General features: G+C 38.7%; 2 protein-coding genes across 2 annotated transcripts in view; one reads left to right on the top strand and one right to left on the bottom strand.

Moving 5' to 3' along the window:
- Positions 1-447: 447 nt before the first annotated feature.
- Positions 448-6,362, bottom strand: ppp6c (protein phosphatase 6, catalytic subunit). Its single transcript, XM_029444600.1, has 7 exons — positions 6,177-6,362; positions 4,810-4,905; positions 4,284-4,349; positions 3,233-3,374; positions 3,051-3,130; positions 1,646-1,855; positions 448-1,554 (listed from the first exon to the last, which is right to left on the bottom strand). Exons 1-7 carry the CDS (start codon positions 6,249-6,251, stop codon positions 1,306-1,308), a joined length of 918 nt encoding a protein of 305 aa, XP_029300460.1. The 5' UTR covers positions 6,252-6,362; the 3' UTR covers positions 448-1,305.
- The window catches only part of LOC115016663 (stromelysin-3-like), a 34,110-nt gene continuing 11,624 nt past the window's right edge, over positions 2,286-24,771 (top strand). Inside the window, exons 1-2 of the mRNA XM_029444599.1 lie at positions 2,286-2,591; positions 20,502-20,779. Coding sequence (XP_029300459.1) covers positions 20,562-20,779 — 218 coding nt within the window. The 5' untranslated portion in view covers positions 2,286-2,591; positions 20,502-20,561. The remainder of the gene's footprint in view (positions 2,592-20,501; positions 20,780-24,771) is intronic.

The raw sequence follows: 24,771 nt of genomic DNA, 5'->3' as shown, positions 1-24,771 counted from the left end.
ATATATATAGCTATATATAGCTATATATATATATATATAGAGAGATATAGATATATATATATAGATATATATATATAGAGAGATATAGAGATATATATATATATATCTATAGATATATCTATCTATAGATATATCTATCTATCTAGATATATCTATAGATAGATATATCTATAGATATATCTATATAGATAGATATATAGATATATCTATCTAGATAGATCTATCTAGATATATATCTACTATATATCTAACTATATATCTATATATATCTATCTAGATATATATCTATCTATAGATATATATATCTATCTATAGATGTATCTATCTATCTATAGATATATCTATCTATCTATAGATATATCTATAGATATATCTATCTATAGATATATCTATCTATCTATCTATCTATAGATATCTCATTATAATCCACTCATGAGTAGTCACCAGTTCATCTGGAATACATTTTATTCTTTCAACATCAGCTTGTTTAAGGACCACCATGACCACAACCTTCTCTGTGATACATCCTGCTTAAAGTGACTACTTTTCACAAGAATTAATTAATGTTTTATTTAAATTACAAAACAGGTAAAGGTCAAGTAAAACTGTTCTCTGCTACAAATACAACTACTGAGCTGGGTATTTAAGAGAATGTACTTCTTCAAATGTAAATATTGCTTATATAAGCCACTGTTGCAGCAGCAACAACTCATCACATTATCATAAAAAAAGTGTGTCAGAACAAATTTAAAAGACTATCTTAAAATGATGCTTAAAAAGCATCTAACATTAGACATTTAAGGCAAAATGCTGTAGCTCAGCAGCTTATTATGAAGTGGAGATCAGGTGTTTAGCAGGAGCAATCATTACAACACTTTATTTCTTAATTCCAGAAATCAGTCCAGTTTTTCAAAAGGCATCAAACTGCTACAATGACTGATAAAATATATTTCACTTTATTTGAACATGTATTATTGGCAGTTACTGCCAGTTTAAACGTTTTATTTGCTTCAGTGAGATACATAACATCAAAATTAAACCAGTCAACATTTTCTTATCATTAAAATATGAAGACATTTAAAAGGTATAATTTTCTCATTGGGTGTAGAAGTGGATGTTTTTTCCTTTACGACAGAACTAAAGTGAGTGTGGTACATACAGACTGTAGCCTTGGAAGAAACCCTTTGCTACTCAAGATGCTGCACACCTGAAAGGGATGTTACGTCCTAGAATTTCTTAACATTTGTTGTTAAGTTTGAGAGTTGATATCTCCGGAGGGTGGAGAGGAGAGAGAACCGGCTGTCATCAGAGGAAGTAAGGGGTGGTGGTTCGGGGAGGTATGACGCGCTCAGAGTCGGGGACGGCGCGGAACAGCTTGGGCTCTCGTCTGTTGACGTCCTTGAAGACCATGATGGACGCTATGTTTCCGCAGCGGTAGCAGTAGTTGGGCGCCGACCACACGGTCACCAGCTTCTCATCAAACATGAACTTGTAGCCTTCATGAACCAGCTGATGTGCACGGCAGATGAGCTTCAGATTGTTGATGTGCACAAACTAAAATAAAAATATGAACATTACTTTCAAACAACTGGAGTTACAGGTGTTTTTCCATTGACTAGTTTCAAATGTTGACGACACAACATACCTCATTAGTAACCTTGGAGCCGAACAGCCAGCCTGCACCTCGAGGACTGATAGCCCAAGTGTCCACATCCTCTGGATCGGACCACACAAGGTCACAGAAGGCCCCCTTGTGGGGAATTTCCTGGTTGCGTTCGATGGTGCGGATCTGGTCCAATGTCTTGATGTCAGGTGAAAGGCCACCATGGACACACAGGACCTGCTCATCTATCAACTGGGATTAGACATTAAAAGGTCATTAGAAAATCAGGCAGTCAAGAAAATATCACCATAAATATGGACCAAGTCATAATCTTGATCAGGTTGTACATTGTCTGCTTTGATAAACCCAATACTTTACATACTGCTGGGAATCTTGTGAATGTTTCCTTTGTGACTAATAAAGCCTTAGTGATATTAATATCATTATTTATTGATTATATTTTCTATTGTTAATTTAAATCTGCAAAGTAACTAGAATTAAAGCTCTCATAATATATTTTTATGCATATTTCCAACTCCAAGCTGTATAAACTTGAATGCGTATTGGATTTAAGCATATCAGGTGATGTGTATTTGTGTAATGAGAGAGGGTGTGGCCTTAGATCAACACCCTATATCAAGGTGTGCATAATTATTAGGCAGCTTCTTTTCCTCAGGCAAAATGGGCCTAAAGAGATTTAACTGACTGAAAAGTGTAAAAAGTCTTTCAGAGGGATGCAGCACTCTCGAAATTGCTAAGATATTGGAGCGTGATCACAGAACCATCAAACGTTTTGTTGCAAATAGTCAACAGGGTCGCAAGAAACGTGTTGAGAAAAAGACGCAAATTAACTGCCAAAGATTTGAGAAGAATAAAACGTGAAGCTACCAGGAACCCATTATCCTCCGGTGCTGTCATATTCCAGAACGGCAACCTACCAGGAGTGTCCAGAAGTACAAGGTGTTCAGTGCTCAGAGACACGGCCAAGGTAAGGAAGGCTGAAACCCGACCACCAACAAGACGCATAAACTGAAATGTTAAGACTGGGCCAAGAAATATCCGAAGACAGATTTTTCCAAGGTTTTATGGACTGATGAGATGAGAGTGACTCTTGACGGACCAGATGGATGGGCCCGTGGCTGGATGAGTAACAGGCACAGAGCTGTACTTCGACTTAGACGCCAGCAAGGTGGAGGCGGGGTACTGGTATGGGCTGGTATTATTAAAGATGTGCTAGTTGGACCTTTTCGGTTTCGAGATGGACTCAATCAAGTCCCAACACTATTAACATTTTGGATTGACCGAGAGCACTGTAGTTGTTCAATAATAAAAAATTACAACTTTCCTAATAATTGTGCACAGTGTACATCCTATCTATGATAAAAGATTCACATGTTATGATGTTACACTGAGAAAATCAATGTGAAAGAACCATGAATTAACTTACAGCTGCCACAGTCAGCATGTCAAACACTTTGGTGCAATACCGCCAGGCATTTGCGTTTCCATATTTTGTTTGGCACTCATCTAAAAAATAAGCAGAACATACATGGCAACATGTTTTGATGAGCTTGCGAAACAGAAAACATTTGAATACATATACAGTAACCGTGAAGCATGTGTACCTACCATAAAAGCCGTACACTTGTGTTATTTGTCTGCTTTCGTGGTTTCCACGTAGAAGTGTGATACGATCCGGCCACTTTGCTTTTAAAGCTAGCAGATGTGTAAATGTCTCCAAGCTATAATATCCTCTGTCTACAAAGTCTCCCTAGAGGAGGGAAAAGACACCATCAGTGATCGCAAAACATAAAGTGCCTCCAGATATTCATTCAAAACACAACCCTGTCTCCAAGATACACTGCATCTTCATATCTGAACAACCTGGGGACAGAATCATTTTAGTTATTCTCAACCCGTTTGCTACTTGCCGATAAGCTTTTACTCGTTAAAGCAACAGGTTTCAAGCCTGTGTGCGTCCTTTGCTGGAGTTATCGGCCGGGGTTCAGGGAATAAGAAAACTGTGTGAAACAGTACTCTGACATGGATATTTATGGGTATGCAAAAGTATGCACCAAAGTTGGCTGTGGAGGATATGGGACGGGAAATGTGACATTGGCAGGAAGATCTCTTCTTCAAATCAAAGAAAGGGCTGACTAGAGGGACATTTATTTGGTTCTTTATTTTTATTTTTTTAAAGGCACACTTTGTTAAAGAACTATAGTTGGTGAGTATTTGCAGCAACACTAGCGGCATGGCTCCAGGGAGGGTCTGTCTGATGGTGAGCCAAGCCAACTATTGGATGGATTGTCATACAATTTGGTATAGATATCCATTGATTAATCATAATGGCTTTGGGGATCCCAAGTTTTTTCTCTAGCACCTTCACAGTGTTGACATTTGTATTTTTGAGTAAAATAAATTTAAATATGCTTAAGACACCGTGTTGATATTTGAAATAATTTTCTTGATGAATTCTGGACTTGCCACCAAAAAGCATGAAATTGCATTTTAAGATTATCGTGTAGAACATGACCTTCATACTTGTCAATCACATTGTTGTTGAGGATTTCTGAACTGTAAAACGAACAACACTTTATATACAACATGTCTGGGTGTGTTACTTTAACCTAAGACAGACCTGCTCACAGTTGAAAGTTACCATTACTTACTCACTTACCATGAAAATGTAATTTGTGTCAGGAACTTGGCCTCCAGTTCGGAAGAGCTCACAAAGATCATAAAACTAAACGGGAACATTAAAGAAAATGCAATTAGTCTAGATTCATAAAAAAAAAAGAAAGAAGAAAACACACAATGATTGATCAAAATGCCACAGTATTCGCAATATAATAAAACATTCTAAAACTAATTTAGCATTTTACATGGACTGTTATCCATGAGGATACATGTTTTATAGCATAAACAGTTTGGGACGACATGTGCTAGTAACATATTTGCTAAAAGAACTGGAATTGTTTCTCTTCTTATACATTTAGGTTGTGTCACTCAGGACACATAACACATATTGTTTTAAACCAGCCACTAATTTAATATGTATACAATTCTAAATTTAAGCAACAATACTAAAATCTTCTTCAAGCTGGATTTTCAGTCATTTTTGAAGGACAAACTCAAATTTGGTAACAAGTGAGGTTAATTTATCATCATTGAAGGTGTTAGAGCAAGTATTCAGTACGACGTACCTGACCATGAATATCTCCACAAACAGTAACTGGAGTCGAGACTGGCTGAACATTTGATTCTTCCAGCAGTAAATCGCAAACATAGTCACATAATCTCTGTAAAAGTAAACCATGACAATGGTTAGTAGTCAGTCATGCTGATTCAGCTTCATAACAGCAGCACACTCCAAGCTTACTGGTAAACTATCTGTATCCAAGATAAGAAATGAGGAGTGGAGCTTCTGGCAGGAAATAAAAACAAATTTAGTTTTTCAATCTTAAAAACAGTACAATCTTTTATATTATATGTAAACTAATTTGAGTTTCTGTTGAGTAACAGAACAGAGTTCAGGAAGGCTGATCAGGCTACCAAGTATAAAGTCAAAGTGCAACAAAGTACTGCATTTACCCAATATTCCCAATACAGTTCTTTACAAGGCTAAGTTGCCTCAAGACCAGCAGCCACACAGTGACTGAGTCTCACAGTGGGTGAAGGGTTCAGTAGGGTCAACACAAGGATGCTGACCATATGTAGATTGCAAACTAGTTTACACTAAGTTAAGTGCTTTATTTCCTAATTGATATGATAATTATTTATCATTGCTGACTGCTAGATGAGATGTTAGGAGACGTGATATGCCTAGTGGTCTAGTGGTACGCTTCCAAATAAAACACCAGATGGTTGTGAGTTCAACACCAGGCTGCCACCGTTGTGTCCCTGAGCAAGGTACTTAACCCTGAGCTGCTCCAGGGAGACTGTCCCTGTAGTTAGTTCACTGTAAGTCTCTCTGGATAAGAGCGTCTGCTAAATGACCTGTAATGTACGGATCAGGGTGGGGAGAAGGATGAATGTCAGATTTAGCTCCTTTGCAGCAGAGTCTGGTTTCAACAACAACCGGTAACGTTATAGCTCCCTGGACAAGTTAACCTTTAACTAAGAGAACGCCAATTGAAAGTAAGTAGCAACATTTACAAGTGTATGTAGTGAATAACGATACGCCTAACGTTAGGCTACTGCTAGACGATAGACTGGTTTTGCGCTGCCGTGGTTCCCATGTTTTGCACCAACATACACACCAGCCTCGTAACGTTTGACTGTTAGCTAGTAGCTAGCATTAAGCATGAACATCTAACAACAGCTTCCTCTTCGACTTTCCTTCCCTAATTATTATCAGTTTGTTAGCTGACGACCACTGTTACGGTTACGCTGGTAAACTGTGCATAATTAACAATCCATGCTAACGTTAACGTTACCTCCAAATAAGAACTAACGTTAGCAGATCCGTTATTAGCCTCTCTAGTTGAACAAACACCGTCTATTCACCCCGTTTGCTTTCACCGATATTAACAAACCTTAGCCTATGTTATGTTGAGCTACTTAAACTCACCTTTAGATCGTTTTCCGGGAGGTATTTGCAGTGTCTCGCTATTTCAACGTACTTATCAAGGTCTAAAGGCGCCATTATCAAAACGCTAAAACCAGAAGACTGCTAAAGTAGTTAGCCAGCTAGCAAGTTCCTTTTCTTCTTCCTCTTCAGCGCTCCTTCATTTTCAACTTTCATCACTGGTGTCAAGTCAACTTCAACTAAGATAATCACTTCCTGTAAGGAACTTCAAAATAAACATATTCTCCAACGAAACAGACTCTTAATAATAAATAACGCCATAATTCAATCATTTATGCTATACAAAAGCAATATTTAATGTATTTTACAGCATTTTTTCATTTTGGAAACAATGGAAGAAAATTCCAATAACAGTTTTTAAACCTTTATTTCGAAGATATTATTACAGTGACATTATCTCCATTCAACTTGACTCTATTCTATGGCGTTTGGTGTGCAAGGCAAACGCAACAGCGCTCCCTGCTGATACAATTGTCTCTTTCACAATAATTGTCTAGTCGTAAACATGCACCTGGAACTGTATGTGCGTTTGTTTTTGTTTGCATATTTAATTTGTTGTTTTGAAAAAAATCTATACTTTCGTCATTTTGTATTGTATTTTGTACTTTACATGTAAATAGTGACACTTCACAGAGCTCAGGAGTTCAACAGTCTTAGAGGGTTGTTGTGGTCTTTGATATACTTTGCATACGTTATAGCAGTGGACAAAATATTAGAAACAAATTTCAATATAACACAATCAATACAAAACATCATTACTCACAACTTATGTATTGAGTTGAATTAATCAGTTCTATTACATTGTCAACAAAAACTAAATATTATTTACTCATTAATACAATATTTTATTGTGGGGCTAATGTATGGACAGATTGTGCAGGTGTATGTGTAAAACTGGTAACTTAGTATAATATGCTCGAAAAAATAGGATGTTTTATTTTCATATGCAAATAGAACAGTTCTATTTTTAATAATTAAAGTAAGGGGTCAGCATTCTTATTTAGTATGCATTATAGGGCTGCAACCAATGATTATTTTCATTATCAATGAATTGTTTAGTCTTTAAAATGTCAGAAAATAGTGAAAAATGTCTATCCCAGTTCCTCCAAGTCCAAGGTGTTGTGGAAGAGATCAAACAGAAACCAGAAAAGACAGTTTCAATTTCAGTTGATATGGAGAAGGAATCTCAACCTTTGTAAACAAACATCGGTGGAGTTCTCAATTTTCTACAGCTCAACTTTTTCAAATAAGGACATTAATTCCTCAAATGACTTTAAAATATATTCAAAATACTTTATTCGTCCCTCACAGGGCAAGTCAAGTACGTTACTAAAATAATTTCTTCTCATTGACCAGAGAGCCCTCTGATATAACTGACTTTTCTGTAGTGTGATTCAGTTGTACAGGTTAACCACAGCTTGTGTGTAGAACAATTGGTTCTCTGTCTACTGCTGAGGTTTCCTCTTGTGATAAGTAAAACAAGTTGCTCATCTGTCTTTAGCATGACCACTTGTCTCTGTGTCTAGCTTAATGTTTGGAGGGGTCAGAGCAGCTGCTGCACTGTCTGAATGGCAACACAGTGCAGGTTCTTTGTGTGAGACGGCTTCAGATTGACAGGAGTGGGAATGTTTGTCTGGTCGATGAAGATTCATCATGGCTAACAGAAACAATTCATCATGCATGGCTTCACGGGCTGACAGTGGGATGTCTGAGTTTGGAAACTCCTCTGACGGAGTGAAGACTGTCTAATAACTGGGTGGTGTTGGAGCTTAATGACAGGTTCAGTTGGCACCAGCTACATCTGAGCTTTAAAGTTGTACATACACAGGATTCATGTTGAACACATTTATGAACTAGGGCAACTATGCAAGGACTAACATTATTGAGTTAGAGCTGCAAAATTAGACCACTAATCAATTAGTGGATCGAAAGAACATTAATCGTCAATCAATTGTAATTATTTTTATGCAAAACATTTCAAAACAAGACATTTCCAGGTCCATCATCCTGTCCACCTTGCCCCTCTCCTGCTCATTCCTTCTGCTCGTCCAGAAATGTTCCCAATTCTTTCTGACCTTTTTATAGTTTCTTTAACTTCTCTGCCGTGTCCTTCTTGTCATTAAATATGATCAACCTCTCTATTATCTGGCTACGTACCACAATCCTTTAAAGTAGCTGTAATAAAACCACTTCTTAAAAAGCTCAGTCTTGATCCAGAGGTTTTAGCCAACTATAGGCAGATATCTAACCTTCCCTTTCTCTCTAAAGGCCCTGTCACACACATCCGTATGACAGAAACTTATGCCGGCGCATACGAAATATCGGCAATAGGTTGATATAAATTAAGGGTATGTTGTGATAGTTTGAAGGACGCAGGCGTTACGCCGAACACGCCAGACATACGGCCCTGTCACACAGTTCCGTACGGCAGAAACATGCCAGCATATATGAAAATGAGCTCAAAATGTGTCAGAGTCCAAATACGTCCAACTTTTCCACAGCGGTGTTGTAGCTGACGTATACATAACGAATGCATAACAAATTATTATACGTATGTCAAACATTGATATCCTATCACTTACTTATTTAAAACGTATCAGAGCGTCTGGCCAACGGAAAAGTGCCATCTGGTTCCCGTCATGCGGAGAACGGCTAAAATGTTGAACGCTAGCTGTACTGTAGAAACACGTTTAATAAGTTACTGTCGTCAGGCATAATGTGAACATAGGGTAGGAATAGGGTATCCACTCGTTATCAAGAAATTGGCTCTAGGATTCACCGTCAGCCGATGTAGCCTATATCTAACGTACCTCTAACGTATTCACGTACTATATTTACGTATGTAAATATTGAACTACGTATTCTGTATTCACGCATGTCTAACGTCACGTAACGTCTGCATATCTTATGAAGCACACGTTGGGTACGTCCGGTAATTTTGAACATGCTCAAAACATCAGCGTTCGACAACGCACCCCAGCGTAACACAGTGAGCTCTTAACGAATACTACTTATACCTTACCTTATATCAACGTACACCAGCGTAACACAGTGAGCTCTTAATGAATGCTACTTATACCTTACCTTATATCAACGTACACCAGCGTAACACAGTGAGCTCTTAATGAATACTACTTATACCTTACCTTATATCAACGTACACCAGCGTAACACAGTGAGCTCTTAACGAATACTACTTATACCTTACCTTATATCAACGTACACCAGCGTAACACAGTGAGCTCTTAACGAATACTACTTATACCTTACCTTATATCAACGTACACCAGCGTAACACAGTGAGCTCTTAATGAATACTACTTATACCTTACCTTATATCAACGTACACCCGCGTAACAGTGAGCTCTTAACGAATACTACTTATACCTTACCTTATATCAACGTACACCAGCGTAACAGTGAGCTCTTAACGAATACAACTTATACCATATCTTATATCAACGTACACCAGCGTGTTGCAGATATTTTGTATACGCCATATTTTTGTATATCTTATGCATTCGTTGGGCATTCATCTGATACATTTTGTATTAGGAAGTGATGCACTAGACATGCGTATCTGTATATGTTCACTTTTCCGATCCGATGAAAAGTTGGACGTATTTGGCCTTAAGGTCCTTTGAGAAAGCAGTCGCAAAACAGTTGTGTGATTGTTTACATAATAGTTTATTTGAAGTTTTTCAATCTAGATTTAGAGTTCATCATAGCACAGAGATGGCACTGGTGAAAGTTACCAATGACCTTCTATTGGCATCAGACAACTAGGAGTACAATGGGAGCCAGAGCCTTCAGCTATCAAGCTCCTCTCCAGTGGAACCAGCTTCCAGTTTGTGTTTGGGAGGCAGACACCCTCTCCACATTTAAGAGCAGGCTAAAGACTTTCCTTTTTGATAAAGCTTATAGTTCCCCCCCTCCCTCTCTTCTTCATAATTTCTGTCAAATGTTGTATTTGTACTATTTTGTTTATCCTGTACACACATCTATTGCACGTCTGTCCGATCTAAGTCTCACTTCAATGTAACCACAGAAGCATTTGAAAAAAGTGCTCTTGTTCAGTAAATTAAGCATCTTTTACCTTGCGCAGGTCTTTAGCTTTGTGATCTGCAGCGCTTTTTTCTGCTAATGAGTTGCTGATCAGGTGTTCTCTTGAGGATGTGATCGCTGGGAGAGCAAACTGTTTTTGGTCGTCAAGCTGAAGGTGACTTTCACATCATTATTGTAGGTTGTGCTCACATGATGCATTCTGCCAAATAATGTTACCAAATCAAATGTATTTATATAGCCCAATATCACAAATGACACATTTGTCTCAGTGGGCTTTACAGACTGTACAGGATACAACACCCTCTGTCCTTAGACCCTCACACCACACAAGGAAGAACTTCCTAAAAGAAACTCCACAATTAAAGGGGAAAATGTTAGAAACCTCAGAGACTGAGGAGGGATCCCTCTCCCAGGACGCACAGACTGTAATAGATGTCGTGTGTACAGGATAAACAACATAATAAAAATCAATGTGACGGAAATGATGGTGTGATCGAATTTTAAAATAAAGGATGAATCCAGGATGATGTCAAAAAAGCTTCCCGGTGTCTCCAAAATAAATAAATATATATTGTAATATATTATAAAATATATATATATATACGTAACGTGGGTGTCAGGCAGGACCAGAGCAGCAGGCACAGCCACGATTCATGATTCAGACATAAACTTTAATAGTGGCAATCTGCCAGATGAGAGACACAAACTCCGGGGATGATGTCCCGGATGCTGAGTTAGTAACATACATTTACATAAATGCATACAGAAAAAGAGGGACAGGAGGAGAGAGGAAGAGAAGGAAGAGAGAGGTGTAAGTCCCCCGGCAGTCTTAGCCTGTAGCAGCATAACTAGGGGCTAGTCCAAGGCAAGCCTGAGCTATAAGCTTTATCAAAAATGAAAGTTCTTGCCTGCTCTTAAATGTGGAGAGGGTGTCTGCCTCCCGAACACAAACCGGAAGCCTGTTCCACAGGAGAAGAGCTTGATAGCTGAAGGCTCTGGCTCCCATTGTACTTTTAGCGACTCTAGGAACCACAAGTAACCTGCATTCTGGGAGCGCAATGCTCTAGTTGGTTTATAAGGTACTATGAGTCAATACACGTGCTGCTGCATTTTGGATCAACTGAAGAGTCTTAAGGGACCTTTTGGGACAACCTGATAACAATGAGTTGCAGTAATCCAGCCTTGAAGTAAAAAATGCATGGACTAGTTTTTCTGCATCATTTTGAGACAGGATGTGTCTTATTTTTGCAATGTTACGTAGATGAAAGAAGGCAGTCCTTGAGATTTGTTTTATGTGGGAGTTAAAAGACCAATCCTGATCAAAGATGACGCCAAGATCCCTTACAGTGGTGCTGGAGGCCAAATTAACGCCATTCAGAGCTTCTATGTCATTAGAAAATGCATTTCAGAGGTGTTTGGGGCCAAGTATAATAACTTCAGTTTTGTCTGTGTTTAACATCAAAAAGTTGCTAGACATCCAAGTTTTTATGTCCTTAAGGCATGCTTGAAGTTTAGCCAATTGATTGGTTTCAACTGGTTTAATTGATAGATATAATTGGGTATCATCCGCATAACAATGAAAGTTTATAGAGTGGTTCCTTATAATATTGCCCAAAGGAAGCATATATAAGGTGAATAGAATCGGTCCAAGTACAGAACCCTGCGGAACTCCAAGACTGACTTTGGCTGTCATGGAGGATTTATCGTTAACAAGTACAAATTGAGATCGCTCAGATAAATGGGACTTGAACCAGCTTAGTGCGGTTCCTTTTATGCCAACACAATGTTCCAGTCTCTGTAGTAGAATGTCATGATCAACAGTGTCGAAAGCAGCACTGAGGTCTAACAAGACAAGAACAGAGACAAGTCCTTTGTCTGATGCCAATAGAAGGTCATTGGTAACTTTCACCAGTACCGTCTCTGTGCTATGATGAACTCTAAATCCAGATTGAAAAACCTAAAATAAATTATTGTTATGTAAAATATCACACAACTGTTTTGCGACTGCTTTCTCAAGGATCTCAGCGAGAAAGGGTAGGTTAGATATCGGCCTATAGTTAAAATAGGCTAAAACCTCTGGATCAAGACTAGGCTTTTTAAGAAGTGGTTTTATTACAGCTACTTTAAAGGATTGTGGTACGTAGCCAGATAATAGAGACAGGTTGATCATATTTAATAACGAGGTGTTAATTAAGGGTAAAACTTCTTTAAACAGTTTAGTTGGAATGGGGTCTAAAAGACAGGTTGATGGTTTAGACGATGAGATTGTTGAAGTTAGTTGGTTAAGGCTGATTGGAGTAAAACAGTCTAGATATATTTCAGGAGTTACAGATGTTTTTAAGGTTCCGGAGGTTGAAGTAAAGTCATGTACCAGGTAGTAATATTTTAGTAGGGGTAATGGTTGGATTCTGGGTCTCCGTACACAATATAATGAAGCTGCCATTTATAGTATGCTGCGTGTACTGTAGGCTAGGCTACTTGATGGGAACTTCAATGACAACAGGAGCAAAGTTTTGCCTCAGGATCCCTAGAAAGATTAATCAGGCAACAGCTCGTTTTAAACTGTTAAAGTTTAGTAGTCTGCTATTGAAGTCGCTGGGTTACTTGTGCGTGAATCATTTAAGGCAAGCATGAAAAAGTAACATCAGCTCTAAAGAGTGTTTGCCTTTTAACTCATTGTGGTTTTAGAGCACATTTTGTTTGCTCATCGCTCTCAGAAACTGCTGATTTGATGACAGCTGTTTTCAGCAAAGCCAAGTAAAGCCACATAAGCTACTAACAAACACCATGCACAGTTAGCAACTAGCATTAGCTATGAATAAAGTTCAACATTTAGTGAGGTGAAAAGCTCCAGAGTTGGTGGAGACCAAATCAAGACCAAAATGAAATTTAAAAAATGGTTCACATCAAGTGGAAATAATGAAACCCAAGCTCTGTCTGCTAGCACATTAGCCATACAGTGGCTAATATTTCATAGTTCCTGTCAATTGGTGTGTTTTTGCCTCCTAGTTAATCTCTATAAACGGACTCTACATTATGTATTAGGAGGCGTAGGCTACTGGTTTCCGTTTTTAGTCTGGTCAATACCACTGGGACTACAAACAATCACATTTGACACACACAGGAACCCCAGAAATACGGCCAGCTAGTGAAGCTAAATTCCCAAAAAATTAGTAATCAATCACCTTAATTGATGTTAACTAGTGACTTGTGTCATAATCGCAGATATCATATTTACAGATATTTTCACGAAGAAGAACAAGAAATGCAACACCTTAATCGAAGTAACTAAACCCACACTTCACCCTGTTATGGCTCTCAGTTCCTCTCCTAAGGCAGTTCCTGCCTAGTCTGCTTTGGAAGACAGGCTACACCAATTTATCATCTGCAGCAGCACTGGTCGTCGTGCATTTGGGGTGACAGGGGTTAAATCACGTGTGGAGTGCAGTTGAGCACTTGCTCATAAGAAGTGTCATTTGAAGAGGACAAAGAAATGCTCTGCCGTCATTCGTTCCACTACTCAGCGTTCTGATCAGCAGCAGCGTTCATTACGCTTCTTCCTCTGTCTGTTCTGCGCACACTGTTACTGTGAGCTGTGCCTGCTGCGGGAGAACAGGATGCGGACTGTCCTGTTTTGCGGCAGCATCTTATCTATGCACTTTTTCCTCTGCGTTCATTCTCTGCCAGTACTCGACCGGACTGTCAGCAGGTACAATCCGCTACAGGTGAGTCAAACACAGACTTATATGCAGTGGGACAGAGGTGTAAAGGGAACGTTATGCATAGCAAAAAGCTAGAGATCACACAATGTTGAGCAGGTAGTGACAAAAGAGCATGCAGTGTGAGTATGGCAAGATAGATGGAGTTAAGTATTGCATATGATTGATACATGTTTTTTTAATCCAATTTACTGTCATTAAAGTCTGTCAGAAGCAGCTGTATATTTCATGACAAAGGCTATTTCGTATAAAAACCACAAGTGGTTAAAATTGAAATTGTTGTTAGACTTTTAATCTGCACAGTTATATGAAAAGAGCTGCAAACTCCTATGCCAGTTTCATACAGGGCTGCATGCCAATTTTTAGTTCAAACAGAGGTCGGCCACTGTGCTTTTGTTCTTCAACATACGCTCGAGCTGCTAACTTGAACTATCTGACAGCTGAAATCAAGTCACTGGTCCTGTAGTTGTAATACATTTAGCAATTAATTTGTGGATGAGTATGGATGAGAGACTGTATTTTATAAATGGAAATGATTTTTTATTTTTTATCAAACCTTCCCTAAATTTCCCTCGGGATGAATAAAGTATCTATCTATCTTCCTTTTCCTGCAGTAAAAAACATAAATGCATTATGCATGTTACGTCATTGTACTGTATGCTCAGATAGGACAACATTTGTTTCAAACTTTCTGCAGCTTGGTGGATGCAATGTCTGCTTTCTATTATGGCTGTCAACAGTGATAGTCAGATTAAGCAGGCATAGGCAAGTCCTCTGGCAACTGGTGCTGGTTAAAACACTCTGCTTATTTGCTGACTCAGACAAACATGAGAAAATAGTAGATAGCTACTTAGAGAGAGACACATCAGGCAGACAGACACCCAGCAACTGAGCTAACCACCGAAGCTTTTGTTTGTGCATCATTATTGAGTGTCTGCAGTAAACCACCTGCCTTGCCAAACAGGACAACACCAAAACAGTCCTTGATTTTAGTAGCCAAATCAGGATCTTCCTAACATGCAGTGAAGACCTGACAGCCCATAACACAACTTTCTACTGTAGTTTGCTGTACATTAATTGTATCGATTACTTTTTGAGGCAGTCAGCTGCCTTAAAGGTTCAATGTTTAATTCTGAGCCACCTGCTCCAAAGAAATAGTGGGCAGTATTTCACCTTTATCCTGGGTCCATCTCTAATGTTCATATTTTAGTTATAGTAGTTTGACTGACATTACACAGGAGGAAATGCAATATAAAGAATAAATTAGAATACAATAAATATGCCAGTCAGCAGGGCAACAATACCAAAGTTCAACAAAACTGCTGAAACTCTGATCTCCGGTCAGAAAACTCTGCAGTCTGATAATCTTCACGTGGGGCTGATCCGTTTGTGTTTACTGGGGAACTAATGTAACTAGAAAACAACCCGCATACTCCTCTCTTCTTCCCGGTGGCGGCGCAGCCAGGAGAGCAGCCCGCCGGGGAGGAGAGAGGTCGGCAGACGGAGCTCCAGTCAGCGGCCGGAGAGACTGGAGCTCAGCCAGAACCAGCTCCAGCCCTGCAGTCACAGCGGCTGCTGGACCTGTGTAACGGCAGCAACAGGGAGTCTGCAGTTCCCCGGTGCTGTGGCTGAACTCCAGCTAACTGCTAACTGAAGCTACGCTGTTTCCCGGGGCTGCAGACAGATATACACTCAGAGAAACAGCCTCCTGACAGCTGGGAGGACGAGGAGAGGTGGTGCGGGGTTTCTCCTTTCTGCCTCTTTGAATTTAATCCAGTAAACAAACTATAAAACAGGAACAAGTCTAATATTTACAAGAGTCAGCAGCCGTCCTCCTTCTCCCTCTGTACTGAGGCAGACTGCAGCTACACTGACTCACTATCACCTCTAGAGGAACAAGTGGTATTACAGGCTGGACGGAGGGCAGCTAGCTGTTAGCATGCTAACTTCAGTAGATATCTCTGCAACACAACACAGAGACGTGTTTAACGTCAGCACTGTTACCTCTTCACACTCTGTTCATAATGTTAGTTCATTGTTTTAATGGTTTAAATTCTGGCAGATCTTACACATTGAACCTTTGAATAAGAAAATCTTGTCTGGGTTAAATGTGTAGCCTACACGTTTTTATGTATGGCTATGATTACTAGTTACTTTTCTCATTAAGGTTTGTGAAGTGAAAAGTAGCTAGTAATTATAGCTGTAAAATGTTCAATATTTCCTATTGAAATTTAGTGGAGTAGAAGCAGCAGTAGAACGAAAATACAGTAAAAGTACAAGTAATTCAAAATTGTACATAAGTACACCACTTGAATAATGTACTTAGTTACCTTCCACCACTGACTGTTAAGTATGCAGGTATGCTAATAGATAGGAAGTAACAATTTAAGTCCAATGCTCTAAAATAATTAACTGAAGAGGTTTAGTGAGATATGTTTACAGTAGAGGATCAGCCTATCATCTCCATTCATGCTAATCCTCTTAATGTTTCCTCCACTTGGCACAATCAGTCTGTTTGTGTGCAAAACAAACTGCCTGCTGATATGTGGGACTTTTTGCTGTAAATATTTACCCTTGAGAAATTTCTTCCAATGTGCACATCATTTATCTCAAGTTTGGATTACTTTTCATCTGCCAAACGAGGTGTGTGGGAGTAGATTTTATCACATTGTAGTGAGGTGAATAAGGTAGTCAATCAGATTATTTTTTCTAATTGCAAGTCGTAAAGTTAGTCACTCCCAGTAATGTCAGATCAGCATCCTTGGAAAACCTTTCATAACACACTCCCTGTGTTATACTGCAGACAACCTGATGTCATGACTGAACAGGGAATTTCCAGACATCTGCTCACTGTGTGTGATGCAGCTTTGTGGAGGTTTTAAGAATAGATTTGTGTGTGGTGCACATTTTTTCAGTCATTTGCACGTTCATACCTGCATGCACACATCGTATTTACACGTTTGTCATAGATTCAACCTACAGTATTAGATAAAACAACAATGCTCCACTCTGTAGATGGGCTCAGCACTTAATTAGGGTTGAAGCTCCAAACATGTCACCACAGGGTCCTGTGGTGACATGTTACCTCCATCGCCAGGATTCATCCACCATACACAAAGCTTTGTTTCAATGGCATGTGAATTTGAACTCGTTTATGCATTTAAAATGAAAACTTGCTTCTTTCCCACACACATTCCTTAGTTCTGTCACTCACTGTGAATTGAGCTACCTGTCAGCGCAGCTAGGCCTGCAGCTTCAATGTTGTTGAAGTGGTTAAAACCTCTTTAACCCGAAGTTCATTATTACATATTGTATAGTACATATTATATATTGTTACATATATGTTGTGCAGCCATTGTTGAAAACTGCTATGAATTTAGTTATTAATCGTTTCAGTCATCTTTCAAGCAAAAATGCCGCAAATTCAGTTTTCAGAGCCATACAGCGTTCAAAACAAATCTTACACATGGTTCGTCGGGGATGCTTTTTTAATGCTTATTGCTATTTGGACACATGACCTAAGTCTTCCCTGCCTTTCAACCAATGCATGCTGGGAGAGGCATATAGTAGGCTATTCATTAACCCTGAATAGGTATATAGGGGTGTAGATAATGTGATATGATGGATAAATATATGTATGTTTGGACAAGACATATTGACTGCTGTGGGGATTGATCTTGTCATTTTTAATGTGGCCTATTAATTAGCCATCTTAAAGCAGTAAACCTCTCGTCTCTACTCTTGACAGCATCATAAACTGCTGGATAATCCTTTAACATTAGAGCACTTTGAAGCTTTGCTTAAGCATGCCATTCTTCTCACTGATTGATTGTCTTATTTGCTTTACAATCATGAAGGACAATAAATGAATACATGAGACTTTCATTTACACTGGGCAGAGGGGACTTGCTTACATGATTTAAGTTGCATAACTTAAAGCTCAAACATTAGCTTCACAGACTGGTGATTGTTGGGACTTTTCTAGTAGTAGCTTAAATGCATAAATTAATATCAAAATACGTACAGATAATTAATAAGCCTCAAGAGACTACAAATACTGTATCGTAAAATTGTGGCTTAATACTACATAAAAGTCCATTAATGACAGCTACTGGCAGACAACTACAACGCTGACGCATGTGCAAAATAGGTCTAGTTGTTTTAGACATTAGTGTGGAAATGTTACATAAAATATCTTTAGCTGTTGCTACTCAGTTCTTGACTGCTGTACAGTGGTCGTAATGTAATGTAATGTTTCATAAACAAACCTCGTCATCAAGTTCTTTTTAGATGAAAAGTTTATTAAACTACTAACTACACACACAACTGATGACTACAGACATACACATGAAATACATAATGTGATGATGAGTGGATAAAATAAATGAATGATCACAGATATAAACTATTTAATAATGAAGGAGGACCACTGTATATACCAGGTCAAACCAATCGAGAATATATTTGCAAGATGTAGTGACTAACTTTGAGGTTGACCAATCAAATTGAAATAATCTATCATTCAGCAGCTTTGAGTCTGAAGCAATGGATGCCACAATGGAATTCTCTATTACTTCTATTTGGATGGGAGATCGTACTCATGATCTAACGCTTGGTAATCTATAGCCGGGGTGTAAAACATGCAGCCCGCGGGAAAATCTCTCCGCCAGAGGAACCCAAACCGGCCCGCGGGATGACTTTGCAAAGTGTAAAAATTAGTTGTTTTGATCATAAAGTAAAAGCCTTTGTAGATGCACTGTGATCTGTAAATTGTAACGCACATGTGTAAATGATAAACTAATATTATTGTTGAAATTGCACCTTTTTTTCTTAAGAAATTTCAGGTTGTTCATAATGTTTAGTAAAAAGATTAATTACACTTTCAGAATGTACTTGAACTTTTTTGCACTAAAACGAAGGGAAGAATTTGGAGTTGTCGTTATTTACAGGCTATGATGTTACTGGTCCGGCCCACTTGAGATCAAATTGTGCTGTATGTGGCCCCTGAACCAAATGAGTTTGACACCCCTGATCTATGGCATCAACCCCACGACCGACCAAAGGAAAATGTCAAATTTGGCGACAGACACCCAGACAGAAAGTTGTTGGCTCAGATTCTGTGGTTCCTGCATCAATATCAACATGTTCAAACAAACTTTCCAAATGTTTCTATGTTAGCAAAGCATAACACATCGGTTGATTTAATTTAGCAGTGTGTGAATGTGGGATATACCTTCCCCAGAGAACCGATTTCTCTGCGTGAATGTAAAATTGAAGTCACCATCGCTACATAGTGCAGATTCATATATTATCAGATGGCCCAAAGCACTGAAACTAGGTGGTCTAATATCAGGTAAAAGAGTACAAACATGTTTTCTAGAATGAAAAGAAAATTTCCTCAGAGTCCTCAACTTTCCAACAACGAATGAATCTTCTGATAGATGTGTCGCATGTTTGTGTGAGGAAGGAGTGTGACTGCAGCACAGCACTGTGAGACATGTGAGTGACAAAGTGCTGGCATCACATGGATTTGTGAGATTAAGTTTTGGACTGTTAGTGAGACAAAACAAGCTTTTTAAAGGTGTCACTATGGGCAGATTCCTGGTTGGATACAAGAGCCCTTTTTTCATTTAAAATGAAAACTCTGTTAACCTCACTGATGGAACTCATTGGGATTCATTGTATGTAAGGTTACATGAGGCCAGGGACTCACCACTCCTGTTATGGAGCCAAATCTGCACTCTTTTACACAAACAGTAGAACTTTGTAAACTGAATTGACACAACTATTTTGTCCTAAAGAGTTTTCAGATGCCTTATTTCTATCTACATCGTATTAAATATTATAAAACCCCTAACATGGGAAGTTCACCACAGACACCACAACTCCTATATACTGCAAAATACAGAGCTTTCTCTGGCCGCTATATGCTTAACCAGCATTATGTGAACTCTGCAAGGTCTTAAATGTATTCCCGTGTGTGTATGCATGTATGTTCATTTCTTTGTAAAAGTCCCACACTCCAACTTTAGAGTCCCTGAGATTAAATGAGTGTCTGTAATTTCAGAGCAGATCCAGGATTATTTTTAAATGAATCTATCCTGTAATCTTGTGTCATGGTTATTCGCTCTCAACTCAATTACAGATGTTAAATATCTCAGAACTTTGATATCAAGGCCTTATTACAACTCGCAGTGGTCAGTATGAATGCTGTCTGCAGTAATGAATCTAAATGATACGTTTTGTAGAACAATCTGCTATCTAACTAAATCCCTAAGTATTTATAAGACTGTACTGTATCAATTACATTTCAATTGAGAACATGTTTATGAAAAATGTCTGGAGCTTGTCAAAAGCACACTAACCTGGAAAAGGCCTGGTCTTGGGTAAAGCTGACAGCATACAAAATAGTTTAATCAGCATAAAAATAGACATTGTAATGCCCTGTTCGAAAATAAATATGATTTATTATCCCTTATCATGGCTAAAAAGATGATTTCAATGCCCGCTCCTTTGTTTGTAGGTATGGTCGCACAACAACGATCACGTGGGTCTGAAGAGGAGGGGAAGACACGAACAGGACATGCTAAACAAAGAGTACCTTTTAAAGTCTGGACTGACATCCATAAATGACACGGAGTTCTGGAAGCGTCCTCGCTGTGGAGTTCCAGACTATCCCACCGTAACGCAGGTTGGCCTGTCGTACGATAATCTGAAGAAGGGAGGTCTGAGTAGACAGCAGCGCAGGAAGCGATATGCGCTGTTTGGAGGGCGCTGGGAGAAGACTGAGCTCACTTACAAGTAAGAAACACAAATATTCTCTTTGTACATTGGTTTGTCAAGTTGTTACCATCTGCAACGCTGCTGTTGTGTTCAGCTGGTGAGTCTGTGTGTGTCATCATGGCAACATGTCTCCTGGAGAGCAGGAAGTACCACAGAGGAGGTTTGAGTACTTTGCCAGATGTTTATATTTCTGTGTCTGTGGACAGATTTTGTCACGGTGATAGCTTTGCAACCGTGCAAGATACAGTCATGAATGTGTATGTGTAGTTAGGATCAAAATGAAGGTCAAGTTTGAGAATGGCCGTGGTCCGAGTAAGGGGGGGAAAAGCCTATTTCTTCGTACATGGGGGGTCCAATCTACCAGGTGAGCTAATGTGGTGCCCCCAGTGTCTTTATCTGTCAAGTAAGATTTAAAAAAAAAAAAAAATTGTCAGTGGAACCCTTTTGTAATTCAAGTTTCCAAAACAAATACTAGCTTCAAATTAAGTTAATTTTAGACAAGACAAATCAACAGCTCTGTTCAGCTCAGCCTCTAGAAGTCTGAGTGTCATCACCTACAGGACAAACTAATGCATTCTGTCTGAGAGCGCTTAACAAAACAAAGCTGATGGCTTTAGTTTGCTTTGAACCTCATGCCTGAAACCAGGACAAGATGGAGATGGAGAGCTATTGGTTATTTCCAGAAACATGTGTTTATGATGTAGCCTCCAACGAAGGCTTGTGGATTACATTTTTTCATTCAATTTGTCAAAGCAGCAAATTAGCCAGCTTTGCCAGTCACTTTATAAATTGTGTAATCGTCCTGTAATTAAAATGTTTTTGTTGTTACATTACAGAGAGCCTTTTGCTGTTTGTTAAGACGTTCTGACAGGGTAAGAAAAAGATTGAGCTCTGCAGGCTTACACTAAGCATGAACAGTATCTCTTTGAGAGAGCGTCACAAAATAGGACTCTCACGATGATTCTGTTATCCACTTACTGTACACTATATGACTCAATAGTTTTTACATTATCACATATCGTGCGATATATATAATGCACATTTTTGTTAACAGAGCCTCCATTTTATTTATTGTTTTATTGTAGTTTTATTTGACTTATTTCCAGCTGTTATTATTTAAAGCTTGTGAGTCAGTGTGTGTCATGGCTCAAGTGCTCCTGGAGACACCTACTGTAGTGGGAAGCTTTACAGGTGTAATCACTCATCTTGTATTGACAATGAATCCAATGACTGTGTAATTTGAAAAGGGTTGTTTGTAATCAATCGACTCTGCAGATCATCTTAGTTTACATTTATTAATAAGCAGTAAACAAAGTGCAGTTGAGGCTGATGGTAATGTCATTGGTTTTGCAGGTATTTGTTGATAAGCCAAAGTATTGGACAAAGTGAACTTTTGACCTGATGATGGTAATAAACATAAATTGGGGGATTATTAAAGCATCATATTGTTATGCTAGCGTAGCTAAAAAAGCACCACAGTAGGGACCTCCTTTTAATTCCAGGTTTCAGTGCTTAAGACTCACCTCGGCTCCCCTTTTTAACACAACTGGTTGTGTTGTCAACCACAAGCAACAAGGCCTGTTGCTCCAATGGGTGATCTGGTGAACGACAGACCATCCTGCTATGGCAGGGGTCGGGAACCTTTCTGGCTGGGAGAGTCATAAAAGCCAAATATTTTTTTTATGTATTTCCTTGAGAGCCATATAAATTTGAATGTAACTTTATGCGTGCATTTTTTAAGAATAACACGTCTCCGAGTACTAATAGCGGTATCAGTGTTTCATTGAACAGGTGCTCTTTTATTAAATAAACTAAATGCTTACGTTATTTATCTCATTTATGTGCACGTGTCAGTGTTTACTGCACGGGTGTCAAACTCAAGGCAATTATATCCGACCAGCGAGAAAATATCATATGTCTGTCATAACTGGCCCGCCGGTTTTGGTAATTAAATCAATGCATGGCACAACCACGGGAAAAGACATTTGAGGAAGAATCTAAATGTGTGAATGAAATTAAAGTTTTTGGAAGGCAAAGGGAAAGACGCCACAGATCTCTGGGACGAAAGTGGCGATGTGAGCTGGACTGTTTGTGTGACATAACGAAGCATCTCACTGTTAAACCTGCAGCTTCAGGGCCGTGTGATCACGGACATGTATGATGCCGAGCTGCCTGTGGGAGACTCTGATGCAGAAGGAAACTTTGGTCACTACGTGTTTCCAAACACTGACAAACATCTCCACCGCTGTGTTCCCGACTGCATTCTGCTCATAAACTGAGAGCATTTGCCGACTTTGCAGCATATTAAAATTGAACTGCTCAGCAATCCGTCTGCAGTTGACTTAAATATGTTCCATATCTTTTTGCACTTTATGTGTATCCTGTTCAATAAATGTGGACCCCCCCGGTCTACTGCCCCCTACACCCCTACACCGACACCTACACACACACCTACACACACACACCTATACACATACACACACACACACACACACACACACACCTATACACACACACACCTATACACACACACACACACACACACACATGTGCGCTGTGCAGTCAGAGACAGAGCGGAGTAAAGGAGAGGGGAGAACTAAAATGACACAGTATAATTGTTTATTACTTGTTAATCATGTTAAAAAATGTCAGCTCAAAATTGTCTGCGAGCCATCAAAAAAGCCATAGGTTCCCGACCCCTGTGCTATGGCATACCACCAGCTGTTTTAGTTTGAGCTGTGTCCAACACATCAGGGCAGGATGCTTCAACTCTACTCTCTTTTCCTTTTCATTGTTGACACAAGCTTTTCCTGACACAGCAGCACATCCAGCTTGTATCTGTTGGGTGTGAGGGGAGTCCGTTAACATTGTCAGTGGCGCTTGCCGGAGGTAATGAGGTTCATATTATATCCTGTCTGTTGTGTTTGAACAACCAGGAGGAGCCCATTCTCTGACCATATCACATGATTACCACTGAGTGGAATCACTGCCATATATGCATGAATAATCACTTATTGTGTGGGGAAGATTACCTGAATGTACTGTTGTAATCATTTCATACTCAAAAGTTTCCAGCATGTACATATCGGATGTACTGGTTTCCTGCAGTTGCACGGTTTTGGATACGGGACATTTAGAGGCCAGAAATACCTTGTTGCCCCAAATGATTTTAATTATGGTTCTTCCTCTGCATTATCAATAACTCATCTTATTAGTTGGTTTTATGGAATATCAATAAGCGTAATGTATTGCATTAATCAATATATCGTTAATGTAATTTACTTAAACTTTGTTCTTTTATTTTTGTTACTTGGTTTTTTAAGTTGTACAATTGTGTACAAATATACATGCATATGTATGTATACATACATGCATATATGTATACATGCATGCATATATGTATACATACATGCATGTATGTATACATACATGCATATATGTATACATGCATGCATATATGTATACATACATGCATATATGTATACATACATGCATATATGTATACATACATGCATATATGTATACATACATGCATATATGTATACATACATGCATATATGTATACATACATATGCATGTATGTATACACATATGCATGTATGTATACATATATGCATGTATGTATACATACATGCATATATATGTATACATACATATGCATGTATGTATACACATATGCATGTATGTATACATATATGCATACATGCATATATATATATGCATACATGCATATATATATATGCATACATGCATATATATATATGCATACATGCATATATATGTATGCATATATATGTATGCATACATGCATATATATGTATACATACATATGCATGTATGTATACATATATGCATATATGTATACATATATGCATATATGTATACATATATGCATATATGCATATATGTATACATATATGCATATATGTATACATATATGCATATATGTATACATACATGCATATATGTATACATACATGCATATATGTATACATACATGCATATATGTA

This window comes from Cottoperca gobio, chromosome 12 (assembly GCF_900634415.1).
Source record: "Cottoperca gobio chromosome 12, fCotGob3.1, whole genome shotgun sequence".
Taxonomy (NCBI): Eukaryota; Metazoa; Chordata; class Actinopteri; order Perciformes; family Bovichtidae; genus Cottoperca; species Cottoperca gobio.
Note: the sequence above shows the minus strand (reverse complement) of the source record. Positions and strands in the feature narration are given on the sequence as shown.

Excerpts from the sequence above, each read along its gene's own strand:
- ppp6c (XM_029444600.1), bottom strand. The coding sequence starts at position 6,251 with ATGGCGCCTTTAGACCTTGATAAGTACGTTGAAATAGCGAGACACTGC. Across the intron at positions 4,906-6,176 it reads TCCCGGAAAACGATCTAAAG|AGATTATGTGACTATGTTTG; the intron begins GTGAGTTTAAGT and ends TTACTTTTACAG. Across the intron at positions 1,856-3,050 it reads ACATGCTGACTGTGGCAGCT|TTGATAGATGAGCAGGTCCT; the intron begins GTAAGTTAATTC and ends GTCTAATCCCAG.